General features: G+C 32.6%; 1 protein-coding gene across 1 annotated transcript in view; it reads right to left on the minus strand.

Annotated features, from left to right (window-relative positions):
- Positions 1-20677, minus strand: part of LOC140438610 (uncharacterized) — a 63969-nt gene that overhangs the window by 41898 nt on the left and 1394 nt on the right. Inside the window, exons 3-5 of the mRNA XM_072528270.1 lie at positions 9546-9739; positions 7640-7925; positions 3646-3785 (exon numbers count right to left, since the gene is read on the minus strand). Of these exons, the coding sequence (XP_072384371.1) occupies positions 3646-3785; positions 7640-7925; positions 9546-9739 (620 nt within the window). The remainder of the gene's footprint in view (positions 1-3645; positions 3786-7639; positions 7926-9545; positions 9740-20677) is intronic.

Genomic DNA, 20677 nt, shown 5'->3' on the forward strand with positions numbered 1-20677 from the left:
CTTTCAATAAAATCCTTGCAACTCATAAATATTCCCAATATCATTTTGATGTTTTCTACTTTAAAATGTTTAATATGTCTGATTTGCCGATATGAATGAGTCAGATTAAATTTAAATATTAGAAGAATTTTTTTACTAACAACAAATTTTTGTAATTGATTAATATTTTGTATTTCGATAATGACCTCCGAAGTGAAACTCGTAGAATTCGTAGAATAGATTACTGAGTAATGGGCGTTTGTAGAAATGGTTTAACCGTGTAGAAATTTCGGTATTGTTGTAATTAAATACCCATTTAGAATTTTCCTGATAATAGTACCTACTAATTGTTATACGAGTGCGTATATCTATAGCAGTTTTGCAGTTTGTAGAAACGGTTGAACTGTTTTGTGTGTGCATTCGAGAAGGTATGTTAATTTGTTAAAAAACAAGTGCAATTTATTTTTAAACTTTTTTTTATATACTGTGTCAAAAACATGGAGCATTTAGAGGTGAAAAGTTTCAAACAAGGACAAATCTTAGATTTATATGCGCGACAAATTATTTTGAATATGTTGATATATACAACAAAAATAAATTCCGATCTGACTCCAACACAAATTGTTTCTACAACAAGTACAGAGCTGGGTGTTAGCGATAGGACAGTCTGGAAAATTCGTCAGGAAGGATTGGATCATAATGGAGACTTACCCAAAATTCTGAAAAACCCACGTAAACGGACAAGAAGGATAAGAATATCAGGAGCCAATTGAGAAGACTTGTTGACATGGAATTTTTCTTAAAGAACATACCTTTTATTTATCCAAAATTATCCAAAAGTACTCTATATCGACTATTACGAGAGATGGGGTTTGTTTATGAAAAAAGAGGAAAGAAAGCAGTAATGATGGAACGTCTTGACATAATAAATTGGAAGCATAAATTTCTTAGAAAAATACAGAATTATCGAAATCAAGGATACAATATTTTCTATTTGGATGAAAGTTGGGTAAATATCGAACATACAGTAAATAAGGTATGGATGGATTCAACCATAACCAGTTATAAGGATGCATTTTTAAAAGGCTTGACTACTGGTCTAAATGATCAAAAACAAAGAGGTCCGAGATTTGTCTTGTTACATGTTGGATTTGATAGAGGTTTTCTACCAAATTCAGAATGTGTATTTTTAGCAAAAAAAGATTCAGGCGACTACCATGACGAAATAAATGGCGAGTCTTTGGAAGACTGGTTTGAAAATAAACTAATCGCAAATCTCCCAAAAGGAGAAAAAAATGTGGTAGTAATGGATAATGCTCCATATCATTCATGCAAACGAAACTTCCCAAGAATCTCCTGGAACAAACAACAAATTCAAGAATGGTTACGAGAGATGGATATATTTTATGAAGAAGATTATTTAAAGTAAGAACTATTGGATGTAGCAAACAGTTATGCAGATATATACGACAAGTATAACATCGAAACTTTGGTCGAGAAATACGGCGTAGAAGTATTACGATTGCCTCCCTATCACTGTGAGCTTAATCCAATAAAGATAGTTTGGAACCCAGTTAAACATTACGTTGCAGTCCGAAACACTGATTTAAAAAAGATCGTGTGCAACAACTCATCCATGAAGCGTTTGCCAATGTCTCTGCTGAACAGTGGCAAAATTATATACAGCATGTCATCAGAATTGAAAAAGAAATGTGGATAGCTGACAACCTACAAGAAGATATCCTACCGGTGATTATCACAGCCAACACCGGCAGTTCCAGTGAGGACGATTTTTCTGAAATGGAGTAGAGACACTGTTATTGTAAGTCTTATCTTTATTCATTAGGTAGCGTTTAGGCTACATAAATTTTTATTCTTTTATTAGCGTAATTTTATTCTTTGGTGTATACACACTTTTCTTTGTAATAATTGTTGAGACTGTTAATAGTAATAATTGATCCAAGTTAGTCTAATATACCCTGTCAGTATATAAATTAACAATTTAAATTTGTAGCCACTACGGAGCTACGAATTTTTTTTGTAGCTGTTTCCCTAGTAGACTCCGTTCTGTTGTTACACCCTCTATAATTTAGTAAAAAAGATTTCAAAGAAAATAGTTTTATTAAATTTTGTAATTTGCAAAATCTTGAAGTTGTAAATAATTTACTCCTAATAGGATTGCATGATTTAATGTTATCGTACAGGAGGGCCAACGCGGTCCTGTATTACTCCTGCAGACTATGAACGTGCCTAGCGGCCTAAACGGCAACGTCGCTTCTCATAAGCACTGTACTGAAATCCTCTCGTGAATTTGTCTTTAGGGGTTTGGGAGACAGTCTTCGGAAACTCTGAAGAAGACATCAGAGAGGATGCCGAAAGTTCGGTATAGAGAAAATCGATGCTGTTCAACCTAGAAGCCTGGTAAGTTTGATATTAATTTTTATAATATTAATCATAGCTTTAATTTAATTGTACTAACCGCGGAAACCTTTCCGAGATATAATTTAAAATATATCTGTTTTGAAGGTATTTAAAATAAATTATCTTAGTTAAAGCTTAACATAAATTATCTTACTTAAGGTATTTTTTACTCACTTTAACCGACACTAAACAAATTCCGTCTATGAGAAATAGACCGTGGACTATAACGTTTGATATGTTTATGACAAATCATGCAATGACAACTGGAAGGATTAGGTCTTCCAATTGAACGACTCCATTAAAACAGCAGCAGCACAGCTTAATAAACAAGTTTTATTTCTCAGAGTATTTTAGTCTTTTTACAATAATAAGCATAGAGATTCACAAAATATTGTTTCCTAACAGTAACTAAAATCAGGATCTTAATCATACTCCAGTCGCTACTGAACCTCTAAAAAACATACAAACAAGCTGAATTTACTCCCGTGCTTCCCCCTAGTAAAAACGCAAAAAAATCGATTTACCAAGAATCTGTACACCGTAGAAAAAAATGTTTCAAATAAAAAATATAGCTGAGATAAGTTAAAACAAAAACAGTTCGTTGGTAAAAATTCGATATCTTCTGAATCAAGTGACCTATCTAAGATTATTTTTGACCTATCTAAAATCTAAGTTTATTTGCGACAAAATACAAATACTGCATACGAAAGCTGAACTCTTTACCTTTAAAACGCATCTTGACTTTTGTCGATAGGTCACTTGAATCAAAAGTTATCGAATTTTTACCGACCAGCTGATACAAATTTTATTGAACATTGATTTCGCGCGCGTAAGTGACATGCAAAATTGACGGTCTACATAACATGACATTCTAAATAAAAAATGCTCATTAACAGTGTTATTTAAAATGATCTCAGCTATATTTTTATTTGAAACATTTTTTTCTACGGTGTACAGATTCTTGGTAAATCGATTTTTTTTACGTTTTTACACCACCGCAAGGGGGGTTTTAGGGAGAAGTCCGGGGGTAAAAGTGGTAAACATTTTAGCATCTTTTTAAGGGCCCCAAAATTAATATTCTTTGCAAAATTCAGCTTATTCATATGAGTTTTAGGGGTCAACTCTCTGACGACTGGACTATCAGTATGTTCCAGTAATAGTGTTAGTAGTATATAGAAAATATATGTATAAATAAATAGAATAAACTAGTATATAGAAAAAGAAAAAAATAAATGGTTTATTTACGTTGTCATATATGCCCAATCCACTTCTGATACAAAGACTGTTATCAGTTCCCATGTTTCATATCTATCTTCATCTAAATGTAGTTGGTACCAAGTAATAGTTTTGTGCCACAAATTAAAATTAACATAAAAACCTTCTTCCTAAAAGTATAAAACATAACAGCTTTATAAGAGTCAAGTTAAAACAAATACATAGTAAAAATTCGTCGATAATTATTTCCATGCGGACAATAAGCGTTTGTACCCCTTTAGGTATACTGTCTTATAAAATTAGCTTAGCTAACATATGGTACAATTCGTTGATAATTAAGTACGTATAATACAAAAATGATCCATAAATTAATAGGCACGAACAACAAAAGAAGATATAACATTACTGGACAGGAATGGAAAAAATCTATCAGACGCTAGAGATAGCTTGAAGAGATTGCAAGAGTATATCCAAGAGTTATTCCTAGATTCTCTAGAAGGACCAGTGACTTCACCGCGAGAGTGCGCTTTTGCCACAGTAGAACACATCTACATTACAATATTGATACTACTCTACAATATTACAATTTTCAATTAAATGTAGTGTTTTATATGTCATCATTATCTTCCATCATCTTTGACTCGACAATCCTCTGCCTGCTCTAAGATTAGTCGTGATCCTGTTCGGTTCCATCGAACCACCCATTTTGCGGTCGGCCTCTGCTTCTTCTTCCTATAGGTGTTCCTGTCGTTAGCTTTTTAGCAATCATGTTGTCAGGCATTCGTATTATGTGTCCGGCCCATCTAAGTAGCTGTGTTTTAATGAACGTTACATCAGGTTCATTAAACACTCGAAACTCGGTACAACTAGAAATTAAATAGTTTGCGCCACTGCCCTTGATCGTTTGTAGCTCCAAATATTTTGAGGAGTATCTTACGCTTGAATATTCCCAGAAGTCTTTCATTCCTCTGCGTTAGAATCCATGTTTCCGCCCTGTATGTGAGGACCAGCCTCAGCATTGTTTTGTATATAATAATTTTGGGTTTCCTTTGGAGATATTTTGAGTGGAATTGATTTTAGAGTCCATAGTTTATTCTATTGGTAAGGTTTTATATGTATTTATTATAAATTCATTACCAATAAAGTATGAATAAAAGATATGGTCCTTCGAGCCGTATCATCTACTATTCGATCAAGTTACCATTGAGTTGATTAATATTTAACATTAATGATTGATATAAAAACAAACTTAAATCGTTTCAAAAATTTATTGTTGTAACAAATATATTTTAAATTTAAGAAATTATTAACAAAAAATTTAAATTGTTTTTCACATATGAAAATATCATTGTTAGAAATTGAAAAAGTATGTGGATGGGGGGACTGGCCCGGGATCGGAGCCCCGGCCTCCGTTTAGATCGGAGATGTAAGACATGTGAGGGAGGGGTTTAGATGTTGATATGAGCCAAGAAGAGAAGCGTGTGGAGAAATGTAATTATGGAATAAAAAGAGAATGGTGGTGATATTAAAAATCTACGGCCAACAACAGACAAGAAATATTAAGATGAAGTAGAAAAACTCTGTAACTAAATCTTTCAAAGTTCGACGAATAGCCGATTTTAAAGCAGATATAAAAAACTACTATCCTATAACACTCCTCGATGTAATGTATAAACTCCTAACAAAAATTTTAACCAATAGAATGACGACAAAATTAGACGGATACCAGTCGAAAGAACAAGCTGGTTTTAGAAAGGGATTCAGCACAAGTGACCATTTACTAAGTATGAAAATACTTATAGAACGAGCAAATGAATACCACATTCCTTTATATATAGCGTTCATAGATTTCGAAAAGCCTTTCGACAGTGTCGAACATTGGGCAATGAAAAGTTCTTTGATTAACAGCAGAATTGACCACAGATATACGAAACTAATAGCCAATATATATAAGGAAGCCAAAACAACAATTAAAGTTTATGAAGGAACAAAATCAATACAAATAAATAGAGGCGTGAGACAGGGTGACACAATATCACCGAAATTTTTCAATCAGGCTCTGGAACATATTTTTAAAAGATTAGAATGGGAAGAAAAAGGTATAAAAAATTGTGGACAACGCTTGAACCATCTAAGGTACGCTGATGACATCGCATTGATAACCGATAAAAAAGAAGAATTATTTGAAATGATGAAAGAACTGGACGTAGAAGCTGGAAAGATAGGCCTTAATATGAATTACAGCAAGACCAAAATCATAACAAATACAGATGAAGACATTACAATGAGGATCGGACAAGATGAAATAGAACAAGTTCAGGAGTATATATATCTGGGTCAAACTATAAAACTTAACAAAGAAAACCAAACAGCAGAGATAAAAAGACGAGTTAGACTGGCATGGGCGACATTTGGCAAACTAAGCTACATTCTTAAAAACAAAAGATATCCACAGCATCTTAAGACCAAAGTATACAATCAATGCGTACTCCCTGTTCTCACTTATGGTTCCAAAACGTGGACATTCACAAAAGCAAACATGGACAAAATCATAAAAACCCAAAGAGCAATGGAAAGACAAATTTTGCAAATAAGACTAATGGATAAAAAGAGAAATGAGTGGATAAGAGAGAAAAGTAAGGTTCCTTACAAACCCATCCCTTACAAAAGTAAGGGATGTTAGACAAGAAGTTGCAAAATTGAAATGGAGATTTGCCGGACACAATATAAGACAAAAAGAAGACCGAGGGAACAAAATTCTTAAAAGTTGGAGACCGTGGGAATATAAACGAAGCAGAGGAAGGCCCAAATGATATGAGCAGATGATATCAAGAAGCACGTGGGCTCTAGGTGGACGACTATAGCGACATACAGAGAAGAATGGAAAATGATTTAGGAGGCCTATGTCCAAAGATGGACCGAAGAAGGCTAATTAGATAGATAGATAGATACCGATAATTTATACATACATTTATACCAACATAATATCGATATTCGAGATTCAATGTTTCATCACCCACACAAGATTAATATAATTGGCACGAATATAATATAATCCCGAAAAAAATATTTAACAATAGAAATATATTGTTTGGTGAATCAGCAGTAGCTACCAAGGTCAATCTCCAATTCAAATTAAGTCGTATGATATGTGTTTATAATAAGTATTGAGTTTCCTTTTTTTATCTTTATTTCGTCTACACTCTCGATCGAAGTTCTTCGGACGAAGTGAAGTTAATCGAGGAGAGGTTAGTCTCTACATACTCGTGAAGTCGAGTAATGTATGAATCTTCGTATTCGAATTTCGGTCCCTTTGACTCCTACGCGGAAAACCGACACAGAACGGAAGTAGAACGAGGCGAAGCGAAATCGCATGAAGTACCTGTCTACACTCCCGTACTCACTGCACTTCGATCAACTTTACGAGTAGGATAGTGGCCGCTTTAGGTATTTGGGGACAGTATTAACATTGTTTTGTATATAAAACTAAGAAAGAAAATGGCACCACCCAAAAGCAATATTTGGTTGCATTTTATTTTAATAAACCTAATAAAAATCAATATCGATGCAATTTTTACTCCAAAATTTTAAAACACCAGAAAATACCTTAATAATTGGTACTCCCACTAAAACAAAAACATACTGAAATTTTTAATCAAGTAAGCAACATAAAAGCCAGTGAGAAAACGAGCACGAGTGAATGTCATGTAATGAAATGGAATGCAGTGGCTGATGAAGATACCATACTACTTCATACTGCTTCATACCTACCTAGTAATGTGTTTACTATTGTTTACAGGTTTAGTAAGAGTGTCTACAAAATACAAATTAAATTAAATTATGTAATATTAATAACTCATTCGTTGATTCTTCATTTTCAGGATGTTAAGGTTATGTGCAAAAATTTCCGATGTGTAGATGGATGATATGATCATTTATTATCATCCCCAATAAGTACAAAAATAATCATCAGTAATTTTTTAAGACAGAACAGCAGAATTATCTGAATTAATCAATTACTTACCTCAGCTGGAATAGAATAGGTGTCATCTACGAGTATATCAGTACAAATTATTGTGGAAATTTTGTCATACTTTGTATTAAACGCATTCAAAAATCTTCTTATATCTTGATCAAATGTTACTCCATTTATTTTAGAAAAAAGCGTGGCCAGTTCCGCGGATTCTGGCAATAGTTCTTTAAAATTACTGTAAATGATGCGTTGGCTATACATACGGAAAATTGTTTCCAATATTACTGCTTGTAACTCGTAATCACCACAAGAAGTAATACTATCGAATAACTTGAACCTAAAATATAAATGTTATTAAACTACAATAAGTTTTTGTTACGTGATTAACTGTGGATTTTGCTGTTTGAACATGGCACAGATACAGACACACACACACACACACACACACACACACACACACACACACACACACAAACTCATTATATAAACAGACATCCAAACACAAAATAGATATGAACATCTATCTAGACCATGCTTAATCAACAAATTACTACACAGCCTCATCTAAACTGACACATCATAGGGTAAAATTGATTCTATAACTACTGCGTTCCCCATTCTCGAGATGGATCAGCGTTCCCAATTTGATGTATGACACAAGTCATGGAACAGATGTATGAGGCAAAGTCTAGCCTAAGCTCTGCTCCAATGAGCTGCCGAATCATATTCTTGACACGGTATAGCACTGCCCTGTCTGACAGCATAACAAGCAAACGCGTAAACTATCACGCAGATAGCTTTATCATGTCCAAAATAGGATCATATATGACCCACGCGGTCTTTAGAAATGCTTAATATCTCAGGTATTTCGCGTACTTTCGATCGACGGTCTGTCAATACGAGCTCGAAGGACAACAGTTACCTTACACAGCATCCATGCGTTTAGTTGAAAAATAATTATTTTAGCCGTCTTCGAGAATGTACTACACGTTGGTAAATTTCTCTTGCGATGATGGCTCCATCGGTCGGTGAGGCTAACTACTTATCGGAACGCCGCCGTCATATATTACACGGAAATAAGCAAGAAGTCAAGAGAAGAATGTAAGAGACTGGAAAGCCATGAAATCCATTCATTATTTAGAACAAGAAAATACAGCTTAGCTGAAAAATAATTATTTTAGCGGTCTTCGAGAATGTACTACACGTTGGTAAATTTCTCTTGCGATGGTGGCGCCATCGGTTGGTGAGGCTAAGTACTTATCGGACTGCCGCCGTCATACAATACACGAAAATAAGCAAGGAGTCAAGAGAAGAATGTAAGAGACTGGAAATCCATTCATTATATAGAACAGGAAGATACAAAAGGCACTTTGACGAAATTATAGCCAACCTTTAGTAGGCCAAGGATCAGTTCACCTAAAGAGACTTACGTCATGATAACATAAGGGATCGTGTCTTATGTTTATGGCTAAAATGTAAGTCTTAATTACATCAACTCTACCAAAAGCCACATCTTTGGGGGCATTTGTAACAAAGAAACATTTATTAAGATAATACTGTTAAGTAAAATAACGTTAGTTTAAATGTATCTTATAAAATAAACAGTTTATTCTTATAAACATTTGGAAGGTGCCTTAGCACGTAGTACCTTGTACTTAGAAACATTCTGAACCACGTCTAACAGAAAATTTGTTTTATGCCACAAAAATATATATTAGATTGAATACTAGAATTAATAAATCAGTAGTAATTAGATAAGCTTGCTAAAAGCTCAAAACTTAATCTTAAATAAATAATAAAGGAAAAGGTTGGATGTATATCGGATCAAGAAGTTTGATCGATTTTTTTATGGGTATATATTTTGCAGCATGGTAACTACTATCAAATAATTAATTATACAACACTATCCGTATACATAACTAAATAAAAATTAAACAAATTATCACAATCAACTTACAAATACATCTCTGGCAACTTATTTACGATCTCATGTCTGAAAGTTCTTGTACAATCTGAATTGACATCATTAAAAAATCTAAGCAGTTCCTTCTTAATGCACCAGTTCTCGGTATTTTCTTCTAGCACGTAATTAAACACAATTTGTGTACCATCGCTTAAAAATTCCTTTTGTAGCCCACTGCAAACCATATCCTAAAATGAAAAACATTCTAAAAATTATTGGTATTGATCTAATTAACTAAAGATTACAAAAAAGACGTCGGGTGGCACTTGGGTAGTGTTGATAGAAGTAAATACTTCTATCGATAGAAGCGCGTTATTACTATATCGCACCCTTGCTTCAAAAGTGACACAACTCAAAAATTGTAGTTTTTGGTGAGAAGCAAAAAACTCATTTTTCATTGGATATGAGATATCTAGATGATTTAAAATTAAAACCAGCTATAGTTTGGTCTTATAAACAACATTTAGTTTAGATTTGTTTGGTATCTGCTTTTTATTACCTTAAAAATACAATTTTTTGAGTTATGACGTTTTCGTGAGAAGTGTATTAACTAATTTATCAATTATTTTGAGTTAGTTCAATTTTAATGTTTTATACTGCAAAAGTGACAGTTTTACAAATTTGAATTTAGACGAAGTTTTGAGTTGTGACGTTTTTACGATGAAAATTTTAATTCAATTAAGACACTTAATTTCATAAAAAAAATTTATTTTGACTTAAGTAAACTTATAAGAGCATTAAATCTAAAAAACAAAAGCATACATTCACATCAAGAGACATGAAAATAAGAAAAAACATTAAAAACAGCTTTTAAATGTAGTTAAATACCTGGAAGATTAATTTAAATAAAAAACTTGTTTGTAGAAAGATTCATAATACAATTTTGGTATTATATTTTTATCAACAAGGTCTTTCTTCTTGTTAGTAGCTAGCGGCAATCTGTTTGCATATGCTCTTACCAAACGCATTTCAGGTTCGACGATTTCTTTGGGCATAGTTTTCTTGATTTTGACAATATTTACTGTCTTAAAAGCGTCTTCTTTATATGAAGTTTTGTAAAAAAATGTTTTCGGACTTTGCTTTTCTACTCTCATGATTTTAATATTGTTCCATATAACTTTATTATTTCGGTGTTACTTGAAAAATTACCTATTTCTTCTTGAAGTATTTTAAGGTCAAAGAAGTGTTCAAATGTAAGCCCAAATACTTGATAAGGGATGCCAGTTCTTTTGGCAGTTCGTATCATTGTGGCATATTGCTCAGGTATGTATATAGGGCTGGCTTTAAGGTACCACTGTATTTTTTTTTTTCGATAACGCTGTGGACATTATCGCCTTCGTTTTGAGAATGTCCATGTAATATTAACATTCAGGTCGCTAATGGTGAAGTTATAACAGTTCAGTTTACTTTTGCAGTAAAACGATGACACGACCTTTAGGCACTGGCATTACTGCCTGCAAATCATATACTGCAACATAAGAGCCATTTGACTTATTTTTGTCATTCCCCTTCCTTGCGGGAAAGCTCTTTTTCCTTTATATGAAGATTATATTCTTCTAGCAAATGTCATTTGCCCTGCTCATCGGAGTTCTTGAATGCCTCACACAAATCGCATTGATCCTTTTTTTGTGAAAAAAAAAAAAAATTAAATATTATAATCTCCGTTTAATATGAGAATAAACATAATGGAATTAGTAAAAGGCAGTTGTCGAGACTCACGATCTTCCTTATAATCTCTGTAAATATCTGCTAAACTTCTACCGTTCTGGGACGTGCGATAAAAAAAAGACGCATAAAGAATATACTTGGTACTGAATTCATACTACCAGGATCTGCCTATAAAGATGTCTTGCCAATTTCTGCAGAAAAATATAAGGACCTGCAAGATTTAAAGAAGTTCTGTTTACCGAATGCGGCCGAATAGTACACTAAAATTAAATATTATAAGTAGTAAGTTTTTTTAAACTAATGTAACATTGTAAAATTAAACATCTATCGCTATGTCAATAAACAGTAGAAACCTTATTTGAATTAATTTCCCCACAGATAAACCCAACTTTTGTTTCATCGTTAAGGAGATTATGCGTTTAGATAAAGTACAAAAAGGGGCACATTGCAAGAATGAGCCCCTTGTTTCTTTGCAGATATCTGACATGGTGCGTGAATCTTAACAGATCGTCTATAACGAGTACATAATTAGACAAACAAAAGTAAATTTATATTATACAGACATTCAGGAATAAGCGATATTATTTTATAGTTTATGTGTGTTTTAAAGAGGCCATATGTAAATTATCAATTAAATATTGATTTACTCAAAACGAACAAAATGTCGATGCGCCCCTTTTATCGCTGTACCCTTCATATGTGGTCTTCCAAACATGTGAAACAAATCCTAGGCAAGTAAACCAATATAAACTAACTGAATATACCACTTTAACTACCCATATAACATAGGCGTATAAATCGGCTAGGTATATAAATTTCAATTATAACAAAAATAAAGTGAATAATGCTTATACATACTTTAATCTCCTCGAAATGTTTTCGTGCCACAACAGCTTGTGTATAATAGTTTTTCTCATAGCCAAACATAAAAATTGAGTCTATATACTTAAAAATACATTTTAGAAAGGGTTGAGGTGCAATATTATAATGATGAGACATCTTCCTTAATTTATAATAATATTCATTCTTAATCCAACCTCTGCCGGAAAAGGTAGTATTAATTAATATTTATTACAAAAATATTTAGTAACCTGTTTTTATCCAAAGCAATATCGTTAAAATATAATTAGTGTTATTAATTATCAGCGATCAATATAAACAAAAATAAAATAATAGACCAGAGAACAATCTTCCATTCGCCCCTGTCTCTGACAACTCTTCTACATGCTTTAACTCCGATGGATTTTAGATCATCCTCTATGTTATGTTGATACCTAAGTTTTGGTCTTCCTCTGACTCGTCTTCCCACTGGTCCTCTTCGGTTGAAAATTTTTCTGATCGTTGCATCTTCATCTCGCCTAATTACATGTCCTATCCATCGAAGGCGTGCTAATTTAATACATTTTACAACGTCAGTTTCCCCAAAACTTCTGTATAACTCAAAGTTGTAACGCCTACGCCACAAACCCTGTTCTTGGACTCCTCCATATATTTTCCTTACAATTTTTCTCTCGAAACGTTTAAGCAATTCTTGGTCGTTCTGTGTAAGTGACCACGTTTCTGACCCGTATGTTAACACTGGCCTTATTGGTGTGTAATATATGGTAAATTTAATTTTTCTGGGTAGTTTTGGGGACATGTGTTTGCTCAAGAAATAATAGCACTTATTGGCAAGCACTATTCTTCTTTTAATTTATTCGCTGACATTTTTGTCTTTGGTCAGTAGCGAGGCCAGGTAGACGAAGGTGTCCACACCTTCCAGTTCCAGATCATCAATTAATAGTCTAGGAATCTGGTTGCCTGATCTAGTACAATACATATACTTGGTTTTCTGTGCGTTTATTTTTAATCCCATTCAGACGCCCTTAATGATCGAAATGCTTTGATCAGAGATTCTGTGGACCTAGCAATAATGTCTATGTCATCTGCATATCCGACCACTTGTACAGATTTACTAAAGATGGTGCCATTCGTATTAATATGGCACTCTTGAAGTACTTTTTGTAGTGCAAGGTCAAATAAGAGACACGACAGTCCATCTCCCTGTCTCAGTCCATTTTTACAATATAAGGGTCTTGAAAAGTCGCTTTGGATTCTGACTACACTCTCTACGCCTGTGAGTGTTATTTCAGTTAGTTGAAGAAGATGAAGCAGCATTTAAAATTCCGCCATAGCCTGTAGAAGTTTTTGTCTGTTGACTGAGTCGTATGCGGCTTTGAAATCCACGAATATGTGGTGGGTGTCGACTCCGAATTTAAGCGTTTTCTCAAGAATCTGCCTGAATGTGAAGATTTGAAGTTGTTGATTTATTGTGTCGGAAACCGAACTGGTAGTTCCAGTGCAGAACTATTTGTTCAGCATAGGGGATCAATCTTCTGTACAATACGTTGGACAATACTTTATATGCCACGTTAAGTAGAGTGATGCCTCTATAATTATCACACACCATCATATCTCCCTTTTTGTGAAGAGGGTGCACTACACCTAATTTCCAGTCCGCGGGCGTTTCCTTCCGTTGCCAGATTTCGGTTACTAATTTATGCACGTGTTTAAAAAGGGTGTCACCACATTTTTAAAGAGTTCGGCAGGAAGATTGTCCAAACCGGGGACTTTGTTATTTTTCAGATTTGAAATGGCTTCTCTAATTTCTTATTCGGTGGGGAGCGGCTCTTGAGCGTAAAGGTATTCTTCACGACTGTCGCTAAGCAGTTCTTCAAAATGATTCGCCCACCTGTTTATTATCTGTTCTTTGTCACTAATTATGGAACCATCTCTGTCTTTACATGCTGTTATTCTGGGTTTGAATTCTTTTCTGCAGCTGTTTATCTTCTGGTAGAATTTTCGCGAGTCTTTTCTATTGTGGTGGTTAACAATCTCGTTAGAGTTTTCGTATGGCTCTTTCTTTTTCTTTCTAAACGTCCTTTGTTCTTCTCGTCTAAGATTTTCATAGTCTTCCAGGTTTGATCTCGTTATGCGCTGCTGAAGTCTCTTATATGCTTCATTTTTCTGTTGGGTAATGGATCTACATTCTTCGTCAAATCAATCTTCGTTTATTTTAGCCTGGTTAGGTTTTAAAAAGCTGTTAGCCGCTGTATGGATAGCTTCCTTGTATTTGGTCCAGTGTTCTTCTATACTTAAATTTTTACTCTTCATTTAAAATTTTCCTGTAGATATCCCTAGCGTCTTCCGATTTTAGCACATCAGTATTATACTTCGTAGATTTTGTGCTCTGGCCCTTCTTAGCGTTTGATACACGAGCCCTGAGTTTTGTTCTTACAAGGTAGTGGTCAGAGTCTATATTAGCACCTCTACATGCTCTTACATCTAGTACGTCCGAGAAATGTCGACTATCAATTAGTATATGGTCAATTTGGTTTTTTGTTTGACCGTCTGGTGATTGCCATGTGGCTTTGTGGATGTTTTTGTGAGGAAAACATATAGGTACTTACTACCACCATTCCCAATGATGCTGCGAGTTCAATCAGGCGTAAACCATTTTCGTAAACCGTAAATAGTCTCTTGGCCGACTTTAGCGTTAAAATCACCAATAATAATTTTTATGTCGTTGTTCTGACATTGTCTGTAAGTGCTTTCCAGTTTCTCTGGAAAGCACTTACAGACAATACTTGCTTACTCTATTTACAATATGTTCTTGTAAAGGCATAACTTTGATTATTGGGTAAACCGTATGGGGTGATACGATACTTCAGAAGAAATTAAAAAAAATTAACATGTAATAAATTCACTGTTTAAATAAATATTCCGTACTCGTACTATTGCAACAAACTATTAAAACCAATAAACGATAATTTGAGCAGTGCTGATTGAAACCACAAAGCAGTAAAATGTTATTCATAAAGGTAGTGTAAAATATATCGCCGCTTATCTGGTTCGCTAGTAATAAAGTTACCAGCATTTAATTGCAAAACGGTCTGCTTAGGTGGAAAATACTTTAGTAATTATTACTCATCATAGTGAAACAACGAAAAATTTTTCCATGGTTAACATGTATGCCACCAGGTATGAGATAAAAGTACTTGCACCAGAAACGGATGACGCACATGTATGTAGCAGGGATAAGATGCCAGCTTTTTCCTGACACAGACAATGGTATAATAACATAACTCTTTTTTTATCAATTTTTTTTTTATTTCGGGAGAAGTATCTGCTGGGTTTGTAAGAAACATCGCTCAGTTCAACTCATCTATCTCACTATTACTTTCGAGCATTATCTGTAATAGTTGTTCTTCACTAAAATTTTTCGAATTTTTGGAAGATATTTTACATGATTTAGAAATTTTAGGCCGCGACGGACCTGCTTATAAATTTCATTCATTTTTTTTTGTAATATATTCGAATAACTGCAATTTACAACGAACTGCCTGTCTTTCAACGTTTTTTAACGACGATTTTAAAAATATTTACTCCACCCTTGTCGACTCGAAGATCATAAGTGGTTTCAACCTTTTCTAATCATAAGTGGACTCTCGTCTGGCATATATTATTTAGGGTTTATATCTGTAAGATAATTTATATACAAAATATACTTCAACATATAAATTTCTTAAAATATTACCCAGCAAAACCATTATTTTTATTTGTTTTTATATTTTAGTTGTTTATATATTCGCTAACTAAAGTAATTGTAAGTGAAAAATACTTTATCCAACAACCTGATAGTAAATTTAAATTATTCAATTCATTCGGTGGACTACCGACAAAAAAAAACATATCTTAAAATGTGTGTAATCAATGGCATACATGCGCGTCGTCCGCACATTGGTGAAGGCACCATTTGGCTCACATGCATGCCATCCGCACGGAACTTGTTAAAATGAGAGTTTGTAAAGTTATTTTTGTTAATTTGTTGCTTGATTATTGCAAAAATAGCTTTTATTTTTTTAAAATTATTAATAAATTTGCTAAAAATGCACAAAAAACTTTAATTTCGCGTGATAATAGGGAAACCGCCACATATATTTCAGCTATACAAATTTTAAGAAGTTTCACTTAATAGTTATTATAAATTTGAAATTGTTTATTCCAGAAAGCTTTCTAAAACGTTATTATGCGTAAATTATTAGGTCTACATGAATTTTGAAAGCACCAAATTGAAGAGAAAGACTAGTAGAAGAAGTAAATCATTTAACAATTAAAAAATTTATGTCAAATATTGAAAAGTAAGTTGTAAAAAATACAATGTCCTACGACCCTTAGAATCTTAGTAAGCCCGTTTTTGATTTCTCGATTTTACTACACTGGGGTGCAAAATTAACCTGACAATTTTTTTTAATGGCTTTGGATTATTGATCCATTCAGCCACGATATATAATTTGTTTGAATTGTATTTTATATCTTATTACCGATAACGTTTTTTCTTGTTTGAACCTATTTAGATGTTTTGTGTGAACAACAACACATTTACACATACATTTTGTTATTAATGTAAAATAGTGGCTTAGTATTAATTTAAGTTTATTGTGGTACTGTACCTGATTATAAGTTCGACTGCAGGTTTTTGTATTGTAAAACTTGCCTATTTAAAACTTGCATTAACCCTTAACCAACATGGTGAATTAATTTTACACAAACGACGTGGTAGAGTCCCTGGGACTCCATGTTGTCAAACTGACAATTTGTGTTCTGAATGTTATGTTAGAGTTATTGAAAGTTAAAAAGACATTTAAAGAAAGCATATTTATTATAAAAAGTTAAACAATACAAAATAATACCAACTTATAGGAAAATAAAAATTGAATGAACCGAAAAATCTGCTATCAGTGTTTGCGTCGATAAGAAAACAAATTATTTTATATAAACATTTTTTTTTGAAACACACGTTTTCAAAACTATATTGAATACTAAAATAATATTTTTCATACAAAAAGTTGTTCTAAGAAAAATTGTGCAAGTCCTGAAAATTGGCCAGTTGATCACATTTCTTCACGCTTATTTACACATTCACTACACTGTAAACAGATCGGTTGTTTACGCTGTATTCACAAAACTTGTCTTGCTTTTCAATTTTGGGTTACATAAATAGCAGTACTTCCTAGCGTTCCTGGGTAAAGTATCTGTATGATCGTCATTTTCGGTTTAATTTATTCTTAACACCTTTTGAATGCTGAGTCTTAGTTGTTTGAATGTTAGTATCGCTAGCATAAAATTCGCTCTCAGAGCTATGGTCACTCAAAATTGGTTCTTCGTGTTTACTGATCGTCACCATCTTGGTCGGAAAAATCACTATCAGCCTCTTCGTGCAATCGCCCAACAATTTCTTCAAAATTAGCATCGTCTGGATGCACACTTTTTTTAATTTTAGAAACCGCCATTAAAACAAAAACTATCACAAACTATGTCGTAGAGTCCCTCGGACTCTAATGTGTTCTATTCGATAACTTTACGCAACTGACCGCGATTTCGCATAAGCATAACGGAGATCTTCCTACTGCCTGACATGTCCCGGATTTTTCGGCCTAGTTGGTCACACTATATAATACAGATTAATTCCATAATTGTTGTTTATAATTATACAATATAAGTTTATATCAATTAATTGATGTAAAATAAATTCGTAATGTTTTTGAAAAAAAAAATAGTTGTAAAAATAATATTTATAATTCAAGAAAAATTAACACATATACATTTGATTTTCAAATAAAAAATTTATTTTTTGTAAAATTTATCGGTAACAAATATTATTTATTAACTAAATTTAATAACCTTTTCTACTAATAATAAGATAAAAATAAAATTTAGCAAAATACTTATTTATTTTAAATTGTTTAAACAAATTACTCGATTAAAAAAACAATTTACAAATTAACTAAATGCATTTTTGACTGACTTTAATGCCATATTTTTTTATTTTATGGATGTTTTGAAATAATATCGATTTATAATAAATAAAAATGTCTGTTACCTTTATAACTTAAATTTTTTATTTTACCTCTTAAACTCAAAATTAGTGAGAAAGACTCTCAACCTCTTTATGTCGAATTAAATTTCGCCTTAATCTGCTATATAGCTCAAATGTTTTGTCTATAGCTCAAATGATAAGTTCAATTTATAGAGGTTCTATTGTAGATAATTATAAAATAATATATTGTGTATAATTTATATATAATAGAATCAAATCAGATATGACTGTTGTATACAAGGCAATTGCTTATAAAAAATCATTGCAACACACTTCTTAACTATATGAGCTCTAATGACTATTATGAGACAAAAATATTACCAATTTTCTCTGCTTGCAAACAACTAAAAATTCAGAATAATAAACCTGCCAAAAATTTGCTGAAAAAATTCCCTTTAGAAAAAATTTCAGCAAGTATTTAAGCAATGTGTATAGGTCAACATAAGTAATGTTCATGCAACAATATTGTAGGATTCATATTTAATAGCAAATGAGGAAATGAACCAAAAAGTTGGAAATTAAGTTTCCATTTACAAATCAAGACTGAGGTATCTATTAAAACATCACAACTAAGTAAGCCAGCTACAAAAATCGTTCATTAATTAGCTTCAGTAATGACATAAAGAGAATACCTAATAATTTGAGGAGTCTAAGTGGCTACATATATCAATATACAAATTTAGAAAATAAAATTTAAAATTTGGTTATACAATTTAACATACAGGATAAAATTTGGTCAATTTACCATTTCTAGCTTATCTATCCTGCCCAAACACTGCTTCAGATAAGTATAAGGACATCCAAGAGAGAAATGGCTGCCATCAAGACATATAGAACATTAAAAATCAAGAAAAACAACTAATTTAAATAAAAGAAGCACTTACCTTCAGCAGCAGTATAAAGGAAATACAAACTTTAGGACTATACTGAGTGATAACATTGAGGTACCTATTAAAACATCAGAACCAAGTAAGCCAGCTACATAAATCCTTCAGTAATTAGCTTCAGTAATGACATAAAGAGAACACCTACTAATTTGAGGACTCTAAGTGGCTACAGATATGAATATACAAATTTAGAAAATAAAATTTAAAATTTGGATATACAATTTAACATACAGGATAAAATTTGGTCAATTTACCATTTCTAGCTTATCTATCCTACCCAAACATTGCTTCAGATAAGTATAAGAACATCTAAGAGAAAAATGCCTGCCATCAAGACATATAGAATATTAAAAAGCAAGAAAAACAACTAATTTAAATAACAGAAGCACTTACAGTAGCAGCATAAAGAAAATACAAACTTTAGGACTATATTGAGTGATAACACTGAGGTACCTATTAAAACATCAGAAGTAAGGAAGCCAGCTACATAAATCCTTCAGTAATTAGCTTCAGTAATAACATAAAGAGAATACCTACTAATTTGAGGAGTCTAAGTGGCTACAGATATCAATATACAAATTTAGAAAATAAAATTTAAAATTTGGTTATACAATTTAATATACAGGATAAAATTTGGTCAATTTACAATTTCTAGCTTATCTATCCTACCCAAACACTGCTTCAGATAGGTATAAGGACATCCAAGAGAGAAATGGTTGCCATCATAGAACATTAAAAGCCAAGAAAAACATTTAATTTAAATAAAAGAAGCACTTACCTTCAGCAGCAGCATAAAAGAAATACAAACTTTATTACTATATTGAGTGATAACACTGAGGTACCTATTAAAACATCAGAACCAAGGAATCCAGCTACATAAATCCTTCATTAATTAGCTTCAGTAATGCCATAAAAAGAATACCTACTAATTTGAGGAGTCTAAGTGGCTACAGATATCAATATACAAATTTAGAAGATAAAATTTAAAATTTGGTTATACAATTTAATATACAGGATAAAATTTGGTCAATTTATCATTTCTAACTTATCTATCCTATCCAAACACTGCCTCATATAAATATAAGGACACCCAAGACAGAAATGCCTGCCATCAAGGCATATAGAACATTAAAAGGCAAGAAAAACAACTAATTTAAATAAAAGTAACACTTACCTGCAGTAGCAGCATAAAGGAAATACAAAATTTAGGACTATATTGAGTGATAACACTGAGGTACCTATTAAAACATCAGAACCAAGTAAGCCAGCTACATAAATCCTTCAGTAATTAGCTTCAGTAATGACATAAAGAGCTCACCTACTAATTTGAGGACTCTGAGTGGCTACAGATATGAATATACAAATTTAGAAAATAAAATTTACAACACTGAGTGACTGAGGTACCTATTACAACATCAGAACCAAGTAAGTCAGCTACATAAATCTAGAGTAATTAACTTCAGTAATGACATAAAGAGAATACCTACTAATCTGAGGACTCTAAGTGGCTACATATCAATGTACAAATTTAGAAAGTAAAATTTAAAATTTGGTTATACAATTTAACATAAAGGATACAATTTGGTCAATTTACCATTTCTAACTTATCTATCCTACACAAAAACTGCCTCAGATAAATATAAGGACATCCA

Source organism: Diabrotica undecimpunctata, chromosome 4 (genome assembly GCF_040954645.1).
Source record: "Diabrotica undecimpunctata isolate CICGRU chromosome 4, icDiaUnde3, whole genome shotgun sequence".
NCBI classification, from domain to species: Eukaryota; Metazoa; Arthropoda; class Insecta; order Coleoptera; family Chrysomelidae; genus Diabrotica; species Diabrotica undecimpunctata.